Here is a 20,731-nt window from a genome sequence, read left to right on the forward strand (position 1 = left end):
TAATTCCAAAACGTCAACGTGAAATTTGAAAATATCAACAGAAGGATTTTGAAAAACCACTAATTCAAGCCACGCAGGACCAGAAGAGTTCATCAACTCAGATCAGGAGTATTTGAACGCCGCATGACTTTTTGCGTTCTAGTGGCACTCTCACATCTCAAAAGTATTTACGAATTTTAAGGCAAAATATTGAAATCTAATGAACTTTAAACGTTCAAGCCAGTTTCGAATATACCTACATAGTAGGTTGAATGGACTGACGCCTATCAGAAAACAACTACTCCCCTGGCTAATACCACGAAGGGCGTTGAATTATATCCGACAGGCGTCAGTGCATTGACTTGAACGTTTAAAGTTCATTTCTTAAGATTTGTTTACTGCCAGTCTTCAAGCATAGCCCACTGACTAATAAGAAAGTTTTTCTTCCTTATTCAAAGGAATCGGGCAAATTACGGATATGCAGTTGGTTAGTACCTCATCCACTAGATAGAGTGACATTTTATTGTTCTCTCCAACTTGGGAAGAGGAATGAAATACTCTGAAACAATTCCGATTTTCAATTATGGAATATCATTGAATTTAGGTCGATGATGGCCACTATCTTGCACTGATGAGTGGCTAATGAGCCCGAAACCGGTCTGCAAGTGTGCCCGTTCCAAAATTGAAGGTCGACTCTTTCAGTTGTATTGCCAATTGCATATGCAGGAAATTTTCTGTGAAGATTCCTGCACTGACGCCTGTCGGATATAATCCAACGTCCTTCGTGGTATTAGCCAGGGAAGTAGTTGTTTTCTGATATGTGTCAGTCCATTCAACCTACTGTGTAGGTATATTCGAGACTGGCTTGAACGTTTAAAGTTCATTTCTTTAGATTTATTTACTGCCAGTCTCCAAGCATAGCCCACTGGCTAATAACAAAATATCGAACCATTTGTTGATGAATTCCCACTAATGGATCTCGCATGGTGCTACTATGTGATAAGTTTTTGAAAACTTATCCTGAGATCAATACAAGAAATCTTTTAGAAACGATAGAAAGAGGAAATGATAATAACAGCATAAAAGTAATTAGTGAAGGTGAAAAATATTTATGTTTTCAACAGGAAATGAATTAATACGGCGGATAAAATGAGGTGAAAAGTGTCATTTTTTCATTGAAAATAGATTTCCTGTTGAAAAGAACCAAATACAGTAGTTACAGAAAATATAAAGATCTACAACTTTTGTGAAAACAATGTGTTCATATAACCTAAAAATTTCCAAGAAAATTGAAAATTGTCAGGTTATTTTTTCTCCTACAAAATTCATGTGTTTTTCGCGAAATATGGTGGAAACTTACCTTTCTGTGTTATGCTGTTATGTTCTTTGAATGGAAATATTCAGTGAAATATATTATTGTGATGTTCAACCTGTGAAAATACCTCATATCAATATTCTGAATAAAGTTTATTTTTCCAAAATTAAAAGTGGTATATGTTGTTGAATCATCTATTTTCAGAGTGTGTGAAAGAAAAGTAAGATTTATGTGAAAAAATTGTCAGAAAATGCGGATTACTCAAAAATCTTTTTGTTTTTCACATTTTCAGGCAATTTTTTTTAAGGTGATGTCACTTCTTGTGTACCATTTGCTGATTGAAAAAAAACCACTGCTGATTGAAAAAAAAAGTTCCTAAGACATTGATATTTTGATGAGGCATATTTTAAAATCTCACCAATCATGATTGAAAAATTGATATTTTGTTATATAGATAGCTGAGAAATCGAAAAAAAAATCATCGAAAAGTTTTATTTCATAAAAAAAAAGTTAATCTTATTGTTACCTACGAATCAAAAAGTTTGTGTGAAAAACCATTTTCCATCTCTAAAACTTCACCCAAAATAATATATTTCTGCTTGAATGGACTTTCAAGTAAGGTAATGTTCAAATTACATTGGAATACTTCATATTCTTTTCAATAATAGTTATCATTAAGTTAAAAATTGTTACTTTCGTATTCCTAGTGATAAAAAAATGCTTCACTTTCTGAAAAAATCTGGGTCACCAAATTCAAATTAGGTGCTTGTTGAAAATTCCGTGTTTATTTTTCATTTTCTACTTCCGCTCACTAACGAATTTCCATTAGCATGAAACTAACGAGCCCTCCACGTCAACACCCGATAATTCGTGTCCCAAATAAATGTGAATATTCTGCGAGTTGGTATGTGTTACACACTCTGGAGCGTTTCTCATTTTTCGCTGATTTAACAACGAACTGTGATTCGATTGAGTGCTCGTTTTCGAATTTTGATTCGAACGAAATTTGTCGATGCCGGAAATACGCTTTACCTATGTTTGTTTGAAGGTGATTGACAATGTTTCGTGATGAATTTCACTAGTTCGGACTTCCATTGTCTATTATATAAAATGATTTGAAATCCCTGAAACAAGTAAAAAAGAATAATTAAAAAAGAATAGTTGAAAATAACAATTATATTAAGCAACAATAAACCTGAAATGAAATGATAGTAAAATAACCTACAAGTAAAAATATAATAATTGAATAAATAAAAATTAAAGGAATGCAAAAAAGAAAATAATAAAAAAAATAAAAAAGTGTAGAGATTCCAAGTCACGTTAGTTCACGACGTTTCGATTGTTGGTATCTACAATCGTCTTCGGGTGATGACTGGACTGATTCCTCCGAGAGATGACTATTTTATAGGTCGTTGAAATACTTTCACTTTCTCTACTTTCCATTTTCCGCTTCACTGATTTCGTGAGAGATGACCGATTTGGCGGGAGTTGGTCATTTCTCGTTTGATGATGGGTTTCCATATGTTTCGTATATCTACGCTGGCCTGGCTGAATACGTTGTTAGACAACATGTATGCGGCTTCCTTAAATTTTCTCCTGAACCAATGTTCCTCTCTGTGCAAGATCTCAGCTTGGGACCACTCGATGTTGTGTTGATGGGTCCAAACATGGTCTGCTATTCCTGATTTGCTGGTTTCTCCTCGCTGTGTGTGCTTCTTGTGCTCGGCACAAGAATATTCGCATTGCCGAGCACAAGAAGCACACACAGCGAGGAGAAACCAGCAAATCAGGAATAGCAGACCATGTTTGGACCCATCAACACAACATCGAGTGGTCCCAAGCTGAGATCTTGCACAGAGAGGAACATTGGTTCAGGAGAAAATTTAAGGAAGCCGCATACATGTTGTCTAACAACGTATTCAGCCAGGCCAGCGTAGATATACGAAACATATGGAAACCCATCATCAAACGAGAAATGACCAACTCCCGCCAAATCGGTCATCTCTCACGAAATCAGTGAAGCGGAAAATGGAAAGTAGAGAAAGTGAAAGTATTTCAACGACCTATAAAATAGTCATCTCTCGGAGGAATCAGTCCAGTCATCACCCGAAGACGATTGTAGATACCAACAATCGAAACGTCGTGAACTAACGTGACTTGGAATCTCTACACTTTTTTATTTTTTTATTATTTTCTTTTTTGCATTCCTTTAATTTTTATTTATTCAATTATTATATTTTTACTTGTAGGTTATTTTACTATCATTTCATTTCAGGTTTATTGTTGCTTAATATAATTGTTATTTTCAACTATTCTTTTTTAATTATTCTTTTTTACTTGTTTCAGGGATTTCAAATCATTTTATATAATAGACAATGGAAGTCCGAACTAGTGAAATTCACGCTTTACCTATATGTTACATCTAAACAACTATTCATGGCTCTACAGGGAGGTGAAATTATTTTCAAATATCAAAATAAACAAGCACGACGTAGCAGTTGGAGAGCGTAGAAGTTGAGAAAAGATAGATGTTGAGCTCAGAAGTTGACGATTGTAGAAGTTGAAAAGTGTAGAAGTTGGGGACCATAGAAATTGAAAAGCGTAGAAAAAATAATATTCCAATGGCTAGCCAGAAATACGATTTACCTATATGTTGAATCTCGACAACTATTCATGACTGTACAGTGAGGTGGAGTGTAGTTGAAAATTGTAGAAGTTGAATAGCGTAAAAGTTGAAGAGCATTCAAGTTGAAGATCATAGAAATTAAAGAGCGTGGAAGTTGAAAAGCGTAGAAATTGAAGAGCGTAGAAGTTGAAAACCGTAGAAGCTGAAGAATGAAATAGTGTGTCGATGGCTAGCCGGAAATATGCTTCACCTACATATTGAATCTGGTCAACTATTCATGGCATACAGTGAGGTGGAGCGTAGAAAGAAGTTGAAAGCGTAGAAGTTGAACATTGTAGACATTGAAGAGCATAAAAGTTGAAGAACGAAATAATGTGTCGATGTCTATCCAGAAATATGCTATACCTATAAAATGAATCTGAACAACTGTTCATGGGTATACAGGGAGGTGAAATCATCTTCAAATGTGATAATAAATATGAGCTACGTAGAAGCTGAAGAATGAAATAGTGTGTCGATGACTAGCCGAAAATATGCTTCACCTACATATTGAATCTGGTCAACTAGTCATGGCATACAGTGAGGTGGAGCGTAGAAAAAAGTTGAAAGCGTAGAAGTTGAACATTGTAGATGTTGAAGAGCGTAGAAGGTGAGAGCGTTCAATATGGAAACGAAGAAATTATTGAGAGTAGACATTGAATAGCGTAAAAGTTGAAGAACGAAATAATGTGTCGATGTCTATTCAGAAATATGCTATACCTATAAAATGAATCTGGACAACTGTTCATGGGTATACAGGGAGGTGAAATCATCTAAAAAATGTGATAATAAATATGAGCTACGTAGAAGCTGAAGAATGAAATAGTGTGTCGATGGCTAGCCGGAAATATGCTTCACCTAATTATTGAATCTGGTCAACTATTCATGGCATACAGTGAGGTGGAGCGTAGAAAGAAGTTGAAAGCGTAGAAGTTGAACATTGTAGATGTTGAAGAGCGTAGAAGGTGAGAGCGTTCAATATGGAAACGAAGAAATTAATGAGAGTAGACATTGAAGAGCGTAAAAGTTGAAGAACGAAATAATGTGTCGATGTCTATTCAGAAATATGCTATAACTATAAAATGAATCTGGACAACTGTTCATGGGTATACAGGGAGGTAAAATCATCTTCAAATCTGATAATGAATATGAGCTACGTAGAAGTTGAGAATGTAAATGTTGAGTATAGACGATGAAAGCGTGGAAGTTCAAAAGAGTAGAAGTTGGAAAACATAGAAGTTGAAAGCATATTAACTGTAAATATTGTCGTAAAGTTGTCGAAAAACCTGATTTCCAATTTTTCAATTCTAACCAATGATAAGTTTTAATGTAAAATGAAAAAAAAAATGCTGTAATAACACAATTGTGGAAGCAAATATATTTATTTTATTTTTCATAACTCATACTCATACATACATTCAATAATAATAATAATAATAATCGGTAAGATCCACTTCTGGATCTTACCGAATCAAGCGAGTGTTTTCACAACAGAACTATATGCAATCTGGCAAGCATTACTATACATGGACTTACGCAATTTTCATTCATACATCCTTTGCACAGACTCGCTGAGTTCTATTCAAGTAATTGAAAACTCTTTCAGTAAACATCCGCTGGTTCAAAGAATCTTAACACTGATGAGTTGTCTCCAGTCCAAAGGAAAATCGATCGTATTTGTTTGGGTTCCTAGTCATATAGGAATTGACGGTAATGAGAAAGCTGACAATGCAGCAAGAGCTGCAACTGAGAATAATGTCGATCTGAATATACCTGTGAGTCCAAATTACACAAAAAAAATCATAAAAAACTCAATACTCAACACATGGCAACACGAATGGACAAACAACGATTCAAAATTGAAAGATATCAAACCTGATATTGCAGCCATGAGACTTCCACAAGGGCTAACGAGAAGAGAACAAGTCATAATAACACGACTTAGGATAGGACATACGAACTTAACATCCTCTTATATACTGAGAAGACAAAGACAACCATCCTGCGAAAATTGCCAAACTTTGATGAAGGTTAAACACCTTCTCTTAGAATGCCACCAGTATGAAGCTGATCGACAATGATATAACTTACCGGATAATATCAGAACTTGCCTCGGTACCAAAACTTTAAGAAATGTTTTGAACTTTCTAAAAGCAACAGACCTTTTTAACAAAATATAAACAGATATCGTATACTACAAAATGGCTAATGACCTCAGCAGTCGATGCCGGAATAATAGTTAAAAATGATAATAATAATAAATTGTCTTCATTTATATTGGCGAAATTTAACTCACGATATTTTTCCACTCATCCAGTGGAAATATTGTGAAATTTTTAAAAACTAAATTTTTTCCATACAAGATTTTATATTGAAGCCATTAGTTAGGCTATTTGGAAAATAATATTTCAAAAATTTATTCATTTATTTTTTATTTCTAGATAGGGCAGAAAAAAATGTGATGAAACTAAATTTTATGGATTACCTCCATAGCATTTTAGTAATTTATGTATGAGAAGCTCTTCGATAGAACGTAATTAGGTCTTCAAAATGGGTATTACTACATTTTTCGATAATCTCCACGGATTTCGAAGATTTTCAGAAAAATGTATTTTTTTCAATTCTTAATCCAATCAACCACCAAAATTTATACTTTATCAAATGTTTTCGAAAGTTCCATAAAAAATTGAACATCAGCAGTAGTTCTGAAGTGAAAACATACCCTTTTCACTATTTTGATCCTCGCAAAGTAGTCTCTAAGCGGCATTTGTCATATTTTCATTAGAGGAAAGATACAATAGTTATTGCTCTTTCATAAGACTTTTACGTGAGATATATTGCCAAGATATTATGATTCATGAGGCACAATTCATGTCCCAAATCATTGGACTAGTTCCAAATGTTGTATGAGTCATGTATATGCAGAGATCGTATTTACAATGGAAGCGTAATCTAAGATTGACAAAACACGATGACTGTTACCTAGGTCTAATATATTAATGGTCTCTTGAATATTGTGGCTCCAACTATTTGATTTTTGGTTATTCTTGCTTAAACATTTTTTTTTTCGGAATAAATTATTAGGTTGTTTTGAAAGTTCTGTCCGTTTTTATGATTCTACTTCAAACTGTGAATACTTAGTCAATTTATTTGAAATGAGCGCTATTTGAATCAGATCTCAACGTGACACAAGTCTTTTAACTTCGTCAGCATAAAAATTGGGTGTTCAGGCTTCGACGAAGTCGACGAAGGCCGTTTATGACCGGTCCCGATTGGGGAAGGTTCTACCGGTGAGAAAGTTGTCGAAGTGCTTGAGGGATGGTAGTCGATTGGCGAGAGGTCTGGGGAGTATGGTGGGTGGGGTAGAACCTCAACGCTCAATTCGTTCAATTTACGGACGATAATTTGTGAAACGTGCGGACAATCGTTGTCGTTTAGCAGAATCGGACTTCTTCTGCCTCACAATAGAACTCTGCTGTGATGCTTTGGCCCGGTTGTAGAAAGTTATTGAGAATCACACCAGCCGCTGACTGTCATACAGTAACCATGGTCATTTTTTTGTGGATGTTGCCCTTTGGAAGGGTCAGGGTCTGGGTGGCTAATCGGTGTCCAACCACTGTCCTGAATGTCTCTTGTTGTCGTAGAGGGTCCACTTTTCATCACACATGGCTAAAATCTCCGAAACGAATTTTGGCAAACCAACAGTTCATTGAAACTATCATTGACAAATGCACGGTTAATATTTCGGCGATGCTTTGGTTGAATTTGAATTTTTAGAGAAAAATTGTTTGAAAAATAAGCTGTAAAGGGTAAGAAAATTGAAACTAGGAAAAAAATTGACAGCAACAATGTATAGAGTACAGATATTTCTATCAATCAGTTTATACCACGACACAGTTGAATACATACAGGGCGTTCCAACGAAAACTTGAACCTCCCCTGTAAGTCAGAAACGGACGTGTAATTCAACATTTTGAAGAACACGTCAATTTTTATTTCTATAGGGGCTAATTCTGATATAGAATCATACCCGAAACTTCACCCCACTGCGGTCAACAACTACCCCCCCTATTTGGGAGGTCTTTTGTCCCTCTATAACTTATGTGTTTTTTTTTCGAAATTGGTTCATTCGTTATTGAGAAATTAAATGTTGAACGTTTTATTTAAGAAAAAACAGAAAATTCGCTGTCGTTCATTTTAACGAGGAAATCAACAAAAGTAATATCGATGGCAACACAATCAACGGATAAAGTGTTCAAAATGACCTCCATCTAGTTCTGTACAATAATACAGTCTACTTTCGAAAGTGTTCCTTACATTATTGAAGATGTCCGGAGTCAAAAATCGGCATTCCTAAACAATGGGCTTGTTTTATGATTTTTGGTTTATAGTTCACTTGATAGAAATTTTAAATTGAAAAACAGTGCACTTTGTTTCACCTCTCTAAGTACCGTAGTTTTCCTGTAATTAATTATTAAAAAAAATTGAATGTGGTAGAGTGGTGACGTTACACCCCTATTCCCGCTTCTTGTTCGATTGACCAATAGGAACAATAGAAATAATCAACATTGCCAAATCGTAAAATTTACGAAGCCTATAATTATCAATTCAATTATGGAAGTGTACAATAACGTTTCAATTAATGAAACATTCTCTACATTGAATAAAATGTACACGAAAAATCATGTTTGCAAATAGGTTCTATATCTAAAATCAGTTCACAAAGTCGATAGATCACAAAATATTTACCTAAACTATGATTTTATGCATTATTTAATAATATACAGCTATGAAAATCAAAAAATTTAGCAAACTGGATTGAAGAATCATTTCAAATATTCAATTTATTCTACAATGCTCAATCTGTACAACTGCAATTTATCATAAAAAAAAACGATTCCTACATACATACCTCTTTCTAATATAGCTACTAAATTCAAGCGTTATAGGCTCGCTTGGGTAATCTGTTGAATCTTCCAAAACCTGAGAGGAAGGTTGAATGAGGTCAAGTATAGACAGAATGGATTGTACTCGAACTGATCCAACAAAAGCTTCTGAGGTAATAATACCATTAATCATATGATGAAATTTAATTAATTTTGTTTCATATTTTCAGTAACAGGACAGGATTAACTCCAGATAATACTTTCTGTGGAGAATACTTGAAGTTGAAATAAAAAACTCGTATCATCAAATTCAATATTTTCATTCCCCTTTCATTTATAGTCACTTTTTAAATGATTTCTTGGAACAGTAGAAGGATTGTAGTTCTTTCTTATCAATATTTTCACCTATTTTCTTTCTCATCATTTTATGCTTTGGGAACCGAAACTCATTATATGAAATAACTCACTTCTAAACCAATGGGCTTTCTGTTTTCTTGTGCCTTTCCGCACAATTAAAATCAGCACAATAATGCACCATATTAATATTCAAATATATCTCTAAAACACTTTCAAAACATACACAAACTAACTAAACTCGATTAAAAAACGAATTGTTCCTACGCAACCTGTCAGCTAAGAAAAAGTTGAAAACTCAATGTTGCAAAAACAATCAGAATGGATCCGATATGACATACATTTTCAATGCCGAATAAACCAATAAATTGTGATATGGGTACTCCATTTGCCTGAGAAAATGAACGATTAATTAACATTTTTTGTAATTATTCATTCATTTTTTTAAAAAATCATATTTGCCTTGATAACTGATATAGTACAAGTTATATCTAAATATAATTCTAAATAGAATTAAACAAGCTGTATTTTCAAATAGTTTTCGAATGTTCATGAACCCTAATAAAATAAATTAATTATGCATTCATGCCACCCACCAAAAATTAGAAATTCAACGTTACTTGTATACTAGCCATATTGTCATCCAGTCAGCCAGCGCCTTCTGTAGCGTATGCGACAATGTGCTCTTTCTAATGTCAATGGTTTCCACAAACTTCGTATTTTTGTTAAAATAATTTCAAAATGAATGTTGAGCCTTGTTTCATTAAAGCTGACTCCCTACAACTTACCAAGAGTCGATATTGAAATGATTGGTGAATTTTACTTGAAAAATTTGCAATACTTTGGTACCGAAATGAAGAATAAAAAATTTAAACGGTAGATGGTATATTTAGTAGGTCCCTTTTATTTATATGACATTCATTTCAGACTTGGTGTCTTTTATCGAAGGATGGAAAGTTTTGATTCAATTTTTATTTTATCTCGGCCAAGGAGCAATATGGTGACTGAAAAGAGAAGCAAAAATATGTACAGTGAAATGTAGAATTACTCCAGAACATATCAATCCAAAAAATAACCTGAAAAAATATTTTTCGGAATGTAAACTAATGACACGGAATATGCAGCAAAATAGGTACCCGCCGAGACATACCTTTTACAAAAAAACGTTCTGTAATTATATAATTATAACAGTTGTATTCACACCGAGTTGACAACAATAACAACAAAAATGGCGTCTGTCAAATTGGATCATCAGATCTGTGATTGGATATTGAAAATCAATACACTTTGCAACTCCGCTTTAGACACGATCAATTTTATTGGTCAACAGACACGCGGCCATTTTAAATTCTGGATTTTCGAATTATTCTTTTTTCTGCAAATATAAAGAGATTTTGGGACCGATTAGGCTTGATAAGTATAATAAACCCCTAAGCAAACCAGTATCATTTTCCATAGCACGAAACAAGCCCATTCTCTGTCGCAGGTCTTTTAGAATTTATTCAATTAGTAGTGAACGTTTTGAAATGGACGACACCGTTAGTTTTTTCTGCAATGGTAGTTTTTGTTGAATATCTCGTAGAACAAAAAGTAGATAGTTGGCCACTGTCACTTCTTCACGAATTATTATTCAGTCATTCTTGTTCACTGTGTTCCGACATGGTTTATTCTACTGAAGAAAGAATAGAAATTGTTGCAACCTATTATCGAAATAATGAATGTGATAAAGCTGCTGCAAGAACTTATAATACGAATCATCCAGACCTACAACGTGAGCCATCAATTCGTTGAACAGAAGGCCTGCGACAGAGAATTGTTCGGGAATGCCGATTTATGACTCCGGACATCTTCAATAATGTAAGGAACACTTTCGAAAGTAGACTGTATTGTATGGAACTAGATGAAGATCATTTTGAACACTTTATCCGTTGATTGTGTGGCCATTGGTATTACTTTTGTTGATTTCCTCAATAAAATGAGCGACAGCGAATTTTCTGTTTCTTCTTAAATAAAACGTTCAATATTCAATAACGAATAAACCAATTTCGAAAAAAAAATCAGATAATAAATAGAGGGACAAAAGACCTTTCCAATGATGTATCACTCGACCCCCCATGCCATTGAAAAAAATAGGGGTGGCAGTTGCTGACCGCAGGGAGGTGAAGTTTCAGGTATGATTTTCGTATCAGAATTAGCCCCTCTAGAAATAAAAATTGACGTATTCTTTGAAATTTTCAATTACACGTCCATTTCTGACTTACAGAGAGGGTCAAATTTTTGTTGGAACGCCCTATATTTATTGAGATACGGAGCTACAAAAATACATGGCATTAAAATGAATAAAACTTTAGAAGTAGTACAATATTTATCTGAGCTTACTATCAACATTGTTTAATGAATAAATCAATAGTGGGGAATTTGAACTAGTGTAAAATATTCACTCAAAAACTATAGAAAATCTGTTGGGAATATTGAAAAATCATTTATGTTTTTGAATTTTTAACGTCTTTGATTGTCCATAAATAATTGAAAAATTCAATTGTTTGAAGCGACCGCTATTAACGAACTGGGAAATGTGCAAAAACTTATTTGTTTGGTCGGGAAAAATTTTGGAATATGCGCAGGAACGATCATCGTGAATGACCACATGACACCACTTGCTTGGCAGAAACATCTAGTAAATGTCAGTTGAAAATCAAATGTGGGAGGGGAGATGAGATACACTGGGCGAGTATAATTTCATAGTACAGCTATCCGTTCGGTCGTAGTGTATCATCTTTCTCCATCTGTTTAAAATCTGCTTTTCCGTTAACCAGCTGTCGCACCACTACGAACGACAACTCTCAAAAGTCGAAACTTATGCGAGCTAAGGACTAACGAGGTCTTACCTTTTAACGTGTGATTCCTAACACCTATAACCTGTTGCTGCTGTCCTTAAACTTGAATATTTTGATTTAGCGTGTGTTTTACAACGATTTTGGTAATTTGCCTGGACTAACTCAAACAATCAGCTGCAAACAACTTCAAAAATTGCAGTGACCAAGTCTCAATCAATGATCTGAAATCATTGAATAATATCAGGTGTGTCAGAATTGCCAAGTTTATTGTCTTCAATGTGATAACTGGTCACGAAATATAGGCCATAAATTACTGTTAATAACGTAAATTAACACGTTGATAATCCCATTTTATGTTCAATCAAACAGAGAAACAATGTGATGGAAAAATAACTCCCTCTCCCAGCATCAAAACTTTGCTGTCCGAGCACAGATTCTATCAGTTCTGCTCTGCTCATGACATGAATAACGTTTTCATCGTAAAATCACGTGCTCTGACTAACGTATTATGTGAAACATTTGCGTAAGCGCATAGAAAAAAGTTATTGTGATAAAACAATAAACAATCGACGAGTGACCCTCCCACGCTAGTGCCCTCTTTAATTTCGAACGCGGCGCGTCCAACATGAGGACCAGAAAAAAATACTCGCTCGGTAATGATAATACGCCGATTTATTTTCATTGAAAAGTGCATTACTTCTGTTTCATGCTCTGGTTCTTTGTTTAAGTAGGTACCGTTTCCGATGGTAATCTCATTGGAGTTTCGTTTCGATTTCAGTGGCGTCGAAGAGGCGATTCTGGAATCCAAGGAAGTGGTTCAAGAGGAAAAACAAAGTGACCGAAGATGCGGCGCCTGTCGATGTTACGGAAATCGGAAAGGACGCGCTGCGCAGCAGGTCTACCAGCGAGCTTTCCGTCGGTGAAGAGGAGGGCAGGAGGAGGTAAGGTTGTCATAATCATTAGTAATTCTCCTGTTTAGCTGTGAATTTCATTTTATTTATTATTTGGAAAACGAATCCATATGTTTCTAGAAATGATATGAAATCGACAAAGGTTAATGCAGTCACGCTGATGGAAAATAATTCCATGAAAATCAAAAGATAAATAGATAAATACTTTCTGATCATTCCCATATTGATTTCAATTTAAGAGCCACCGGTAGACAGCTGTTTCAGCCTATTGGGCATCGTCAGTACCGGGCAGGCGGTCCTCGATTGAAGACAAAATGTGAAAAACCAGAAAAGCACTTGATAAAAATAGCTGCGTAAAAGCAAGCGAAACATAAGTGGAACCACCTATTTTTATCAAGTACTTTTCTGGTTTTTCACATGTTGTCTTCAATTGAGGACGGCGAGGAATGATCAGAGTGTATTTATCTATCAATCTTTTGATTTTCATGGAATTATTTTCCAGCAGCTTGACTGCATTAACCTTTGTCGATTTCATATCATTTCTAGAAACATATGGATTCGTTTTCCGATGGCATTTCAGGTTAGCTTCCCAAATTTCTGCTACCGCAGTTGTCGGTTGATTGGTCAAACCACCAACACAAACTTGTCAAGTTGACTTGGGTGTTACACTAATAGGTGGTTCCACTTATGTTTCGCTTGCGTTTGCGCAGCTATTTTCATCAAGTACTTTTCTGTTTTTTCACATTTTGTCTTCAATCGAGGACCGCCTGCCTTATAATTAATATATTATTATACTCTTATAACACAAGTTATCCCAATATTTCAATAAAATTTATTATCATCTTCAGGGAAAAGTGTTAGTTAGGTTGGCCGTGTCGAACAAAATGTTATATTTGAACAAATGAAACATGTCAATACAATAAACAAGTCACTAATTGTAAGAGGTTGACTCCTCACAGGATACACAGAAGAATATTACATTAAAATTTTCTAAAAATCGTTAATTATTTAAAAATTATTGATTACAGGTAAAAGCCATGAGGTTGTAGAGGTTGTACGCGGTTTGCCTAACTTTTTTCGAAAGCTTCTGATAATTCCTCTTCCATATTCTCTGTTTCACTATTACTGTCCACCAGCAATATGGAAGTGTCCATTCTCCATATAGTATTTTTCAACTGAAATTACTTTTTTAATCCATTTCTGTCAGTCTTCTTGGGTAATATTAGATACTTCTTCTTTAATTATCAATTATTTATCAAATATCAAAATAATTTTTACGCCTGTCGATGGGATTGAAAACACAAAAATGGGATTGAAGACACAAAAATAGGGGGGACGTCTCAGTATGGTGTGTCCAAACTTTTCAGGAATACTCTCAAGGGCATACACTTTTTCAAATATTTTTGCCTGTAAAACTTGAAGTAGTTGATTTTTGGTATAGTCATCTTCAAAATACAAATTGATATCCATTAAAAAACTTTGTATTTCATCTTTCCTCGAATTTTTATTCGGTACTTTGATACCCAGTCCCAAATGATAGGAAGCGTTATCAAGATATATTACACTATTCGCATCGAAATTTGGGATCAATGTATTTTCAAACCATTCCTAGAAAATATTAGCTTCTATGTTCTTATGATAGTCAGATAGTTGCACTCCTCAAGTTTTTTTCCACATAATTTCAAAGAATTTAGAACCCATCCTTTACTTCCTTCGCAATGCACATTTATTAGTCTCGATCCTTTGTTTGCAGGCATGTTAGGCGTACACATTCTCGAACCATCAGTCTCACTCAAGTACATGCTCAATCGTATTCATTTCTGCTCTTTCTACTGATTTTGACTTTTAAATTATTTCAAGTTCAAATCTAGTTTCTCCGTTGAATAGTCGAGAGAAAAATTGGATCATCTACTACAATCTATTTTCATTATCATTTAGAATGTTTTAAATGCCCTTCAGTGATCAACTCAGAGATATTCAAGGGCATATCCGGCCGTAAATGTTTCCGCCATTTTACTTCCTGCAAAAAAAAATTGAAAAGTGTAAATCGACCTTCAAATCATCATCGGATAGCCATTAAAAAATCCTGAGTCCCTTGTATTTTTAGATCTCCCTGTTATTTTTCACTAAAATGGTATACCACAAAAAGTCTTATTTACACTGTTCTTTAAAATTTGAACCCAAAACTAATACAATTTTTGGATCTCTATCATTTGTAGAATACTGTCAAACATCAATAAATATTTCTTCCTAATGATATGATAAACGATATGAGGAAAAGAAAGACTAGTGCTGTTTTGCAATATTGAAAGGTTACTTATTGAGTAAGCTGTGGGTGTATGAGGTGGGCTGAAAAGTTCGTAGAGGGACACACAGATGGCGTAACTTATATTAAATTAATATGATTTTTAGTTATCACAAACCTTCAGAAGCCACGTCTTCAAATTTCACAGCTGTCGGACTATTGGTTCGTGGGATGGAACATTTTGCAATGCGTGGGATGCAACATTTGTTAGTTTGAAGAAAATAAATGAGAAGGTTATCCGTGTGTCAATGAAAAATTGCTTTTTGGCAAAAAAAATACTGTTGAAGCCAAGGCTTGGCTTGATCATCTTCAAGAGGAAGATCGAACAGTTTGATCTTTCTCTTGAAGATGATCACTTGGTGATCCAGGTATTAAAATAAAGGTTTGGTGTTGGGATAGATGGCAAGAATTTCGTTAATCAGTGATTTTCAAGTCATTCCCAGTAACATTGAGAAAATCAAGTTGGAGATTATAGTTGCTCTCTTCACTGGGACTCGGGAACGTTTCAAAGCGACACTCCCAATATAAACAGTTGTTTTACATTTTCTTAGCTTTGCTAGTATCGCCGCTCTTATCGTTTATCACTACTCCAACATAAACGCATCCTAATACATGATAGGTTTCACTTTGAGATGAAACAATAGAACTGTGAATTTCTTTGAGTAGTTGTTTCTTTTCCAGGAGTTCATCATCGATGCATCCCGGTCTCAGCGTGTCACACGACAGCGTTTTCCATTCGCCTAATTCTGGATCCGACATGGAACTGGATGTGGCGCAAAGTTCTTCCTCTTTGTCTATATCTCAGCCTCATGTCGACTTGAGATTACAGGTAAGTGAAATTTATCCAAATCAAAAAGTATGGGACATTAGTTTTGGTAAAATATGTATCAGGATTGATCAAGGATACAATAAAATTTCAATTGAATTCCTGTACCCGTGATTAAATTATAGGATATGACTATGGGTATGAAGCTCGTCTTCACAGCTTCTCTTCGAGCTCGACTAACATACGATGATGAAACCGAAGCCTCAGAAATCGCACATCAGAGTAGAACCACATAATACCTCACAGAAGAGACACTTTATCTGCTGCACTTTCAAGTTGGGGGGTCAATTTTCTGTGACCTATATTCTGTGGTCGATGTGTTTGAAGTCATTTTCAGCGGTAAATTCAAATTGTTTGAAACTTATCAGATATATAATTTGACTAGTTTTTGACTGCGGCTTCGCCCGCATAGAATTTGGTTTGTAACATTGAGTTTCGTGACAGACCATTTCAAACAAATATTTATATGTTTTTATCAACCCAACACTTCATGTTTCCAACTTCAAAACTGACGAAATTCAATACAATCTTGGAACCCATATTTCCCCCTTTGGGGGTCGAAATTCTTGATTTCCTTTCTTGATGCTTATTTACTCTATACAAAGAACCTACCTGCATATTGATATAAGACCGGCAGCAACTGAAAAATATGCCAACTGCACTAAGTAATGAATAGCTTCGAGAATTAATTCAAAGTATACCTTCCTGACATTCTCTTATTATCCTATAAATGGTTGCGTGTCTAACGTTTTGATCTCTCGACAAGTTCACAATTTCACTTTTGGATAAGCTGTGTATAATTCTTGCGAATTTCAAGTCTGCTATTTTGGGAGTACATTTTTGAAAAAGTTTGACGTTTCTTAATGACTACAATCACGATTTGTTCACCTGCTTCGAAACTTTTTCTCAAAACATGCCTCTTCGTTCTGTGGTTAAATCGCGTAGTCGATTTATCTTTGCATTGAATTTTGAGTACTTACTAATCTGTTGTTTACTGGTATATGGTATACTAGTTTACTGGTATATGGTGTAGAAAAGAAAGTGGATTGATTGTGGATAGAGTTGTGTATTACAAATTTGATCACCTAAAAAGCAAATTAGTCCGTTTTTCAGTTTCTGGAAAATGAAATAAACAATTAGTTTCGATATTTATTATTGTTGTTTAACATTTCTAAAGGATTTCGAAAAACGTTCTTCATTTTATGGTTTATGTTTTTAGGTTTATTATTATTATTTTGATATGACATAAAACTTAATGATAATCCCTTCAAGAATATTTTCGTGTAAAGTATTGCTTGAACTATAGAAAAACTTATCAGATCTCATAGTGAGCTGAGGTCCTTAAGTTAAAGCGTATAAACACGCCTTAACTTTACAAACCCTACCTTATAGTTGAAATATGTGTCACAATAAAGTGTAGGTATCACGTTAGACACTAACATGAGGTCATAGTTAGAAGTTTTTCAGTATTTGGTAATTTTGTGCCACTAGTTTCTGGAATGAAGAAATGCCCAAGCCACATATTTCAACTAGTTAGGGTTTGTAAAGTTAAGGCGTGTCTACAGGCCCTGACCGAAGGAGCTTGGCTAACTATGAGATCTGATAACTTTTTTATAGTTCCAGCAATTGGTACTCGTCTTGTCAATACTTTACACGGAAATGTTTTTGGAGGGATTATCATTACATAGGCTGTTAACTGTCATCCTCGAAAAGACCCATTTTTTATCTCTCTGCTGCAATAAATCTCCAACTCCTACCTTTCAACTTAAAATACAAATCGCCTGTGGTACAAATATCATCAACAGATCTGTAATCGAAATGAAATATCTGGGATTGATCTTCGACTCACACCTGAGATGGGGTCTATACCTAAAATATGTTAAGAAAATAAATTGCAATTTATAATATACAAATTGAAAATTCTTGAAAAATGCTTCAGACGCCTAAAAACTTCATATTGTGCTCTGATAAAAAGTCACCTATGATGTGGAATACTACTCTGGGGGTCAACACTATGAATACATATAAACTCACTGGATATTTTGCAAAAAAGGATTCTAAAACTGATCTCGTCAAAAAACTGGAGGTATTCCTCCATGTACGATGACTGTGCCAACTAATAGATATGAGACCGCTATATTATTTTTGTGCGAATATTAAATATCATTTCAACAAGAAACGAACAGATATTCCTAGACACAATTATAACACGCCTAATATAATAATATAAAAAATAAACCGTCTCATAGGTTGAAAATCGATATCACAAAGAGCATACTTGTATGTCTCTATACAAGTATACAACACGATACCGACAATAATACTGGCAATAAGAAATGAATGTGAGTTCAACAACGAACTTAAAAAAAAGATTTTACAAAATGAAAGAAAAAAAATGTCCTAATAGAAAACCATGAACATTCTATTCGAGCGATGACAATATTATCACCTTTGATTTCAATTTTATTGTGAGATTTGATATTTTCAAGTAGGTATTCTACATTTCGAAATACAAAAAAATAAAAAAAAACATTTCATTAATTTTTATAATGAGACTTTTATATTTTATATTTTAAGACCACCTTATAACATTTGAATAATTATATGGTGTGCATATGCTAGATATTAGTGATTACTATTTATTTAGTGATTACTATGATCTGAAATTCATTACACACATTTAGTTTTGATGACAATACAATTTAATAAATTCTGTATCATTGTAAATCCAAGATGGCCGCAGTTACAAAATGACGGATTATATATTTCTTCACAACTACCTCAATATAGGTATCAAATGACAGAGTTTGACTAGTAAAATAATAGAACACTTTGAAAAGATGCAAATTCAAAATGGACGCTGCTAGAAAATTGCGGATTACATAGTTTTCCACAACTACCTTAATATGGGTATCAAATGACAGGCATTGACTAGTAGAATAGTAGTACACTTTGAAAAAAATGCAGTTCAAGATGGCCGCAGCTACAAAATGGCGGATTACATATTACCTTGTAATACTGAGGCACTAAATAAATTAAACAGAATGAGAAGAATTAAGTAACAAAATTTATAACTGAATACTTGAAAATAAAATATGTAGCAAATGTTTTTATGTTAAACAGTTTTATTGGAAAAAAAAGATAATAATGACGTAGATAATGTACTGGAAACTAAAAAATAATTCGGAAATTTCTAGGTAGCAGTCATCACACCACTCTCCTCAGGAATCTACGTTATTGATTAGATACTGATTGATACCGTAGATTGCAGAAGAGAATGGTGTGATGACTGCTACCTGGGACCTTCCGAATTATTTTTTAGTTTTTAGTACATTATCTATCTACGTCATCATTATCTTTTTTTTCAGTAAAACAGTTTAACATAACATTTTTTTACTTACTTCTATAACACTCTTCCCAAGGAGTTTTGGAACTTCTCTTTATATAATTTCAAGAAAAAATTGAAAATCTTACTTCTGTCACTGTAGATTTGCTCTTAAGACGGACCTGTGTATGATAATTATTTACGCTATAGTTACAAATGAAGTGAAAAATATCTTTGAGAAATTTAGACACCAATTTAATTTAATTTTTATACTTTATAATTAAACGAGCATAAATTGTTCTAAAATAGGTAGATTTGGTATTTTCAAGTATTTTTGATTCTTATATGATTCTCAAATAGTACTCGTATAGTTTTCTCTGATTTATTCATTTTTTTTATTAAGTTGAAAAGCGGCCTAGGCTGATACTTGACCTTTTCGTCAACACTTAGATATTGTTCTGAAATTTTGTATTTTATTTTTATTATGTTGATGGATAAAAATGATTATTTTTATTATTAATTTTACTTTATATTCTAATGCATTTCAATTCATTTCATCTAATCTGTACTAAAATCCACAGCTATCTTGAATTTTACACTTAGTTTTTCTGTTTTTCTTTCTTGAAAGCGTAACTGTTGATATATCACTTATCGCTTTCTCAATGATGCTTTATTCTAACCTTATTATCATATCATTTTATTTTATAACATGTGTAACATGTATTATATAACTATTTGAATCACATATCGGATAACAATAAATTTTTAGAATTCTAGTACTTTCGTTATGGAAAATCCCCCCCCTCCTCCTCTCCAGCATTAGCATGTGACTCCCCCGTATGTGATAATATTTAGGTTATAGGTAATATTTGACGATCGCGAAATCGCGTTTTCAATATAAACCCATTCGAAGGTCAAATGATAAAATTATTATCAACGCAGACGTTCCTGATATTGATTGCAATGTTCGGAAGGGTATTTCGTGTTTTGAACTTTATTTCGATACGTTCATGTGTTGCGTGAAGGTGGTTGTGTTATTCGACGTCTGATGATTGACGGATTCGAAATAGAGGCAAGTTTTCACCTGCATGATGTTTAATATCGAATGACTGATTGATGTTTGGAGAATGCTAATAATTTGAAAAGGTTTTCTTGTATACCATTCATCAATCACCAATGATTGAAAAGCGACAAAAATAACTAGTTATATTTATACATGAGTGGAACTTATTGAGATAATTCGTTTTGAACCTAAACAACTATAGAGCTATTTATTAACTATTATCAAAATGCAACAAGCATTTGGAGTTGTTATGTCAGTGTCAGTT

At 34.0% G+C, this 20,731-nt stretch overlaps 1 protein-coding gene across 7 annotated transcripts in view; it reads left to right on the forward strand.

Moving 5' to 3' along the window:
* LOC111506102 (uncharacterized) overlaps positions 1–20,731 on the forward strand; it is a 259,371-nt gene that overhangs the window by 140,648 nt on the left and 97,992 nt on the right. For 5 of the 7 annotated variants that reach the window (XM_074181729.1, XM_074181728.1, XM_074181732.1 and 2 more), the window contains 2 exons: positions 12,815–12,977; positions 15,934–16,081. In XM_074181729.1, coding sequence (XP_074037830.1) covers positions 12,815–12,977; positions 15,934–16,081 — 311 coding nt within the window. Of the gene's footprint in view, positions 1–12,646; positions 12,690–12,814; positions 12,978–15,933; positions 16,082–20,334; positions 20,476–20,731 lie in introns of those variants that run through there. The other 2 variants (XM_074181731.1, XM_074181736.1) reach the window with 2 other exon arrangements.

This window comes from Leptinotarsa decemlineata, unplaced genomic scaffold, assembly GCF_025532065.1.
Source record: "Leptinotarsa decemlineata unplaced genomic scaffold, Ldec_3_MD MMD2_tig00026314_RagTag_RagTag, whole genome shotgun sequence".
Classification (NCBI taxonomy): domain Eukaryota; kingdom Metazoa; phylum Arthropoda; class Insecta; order Coleoptera; family Chrysomelidae; genus Leptinotarsa; species Leptinotarsa decemlineata.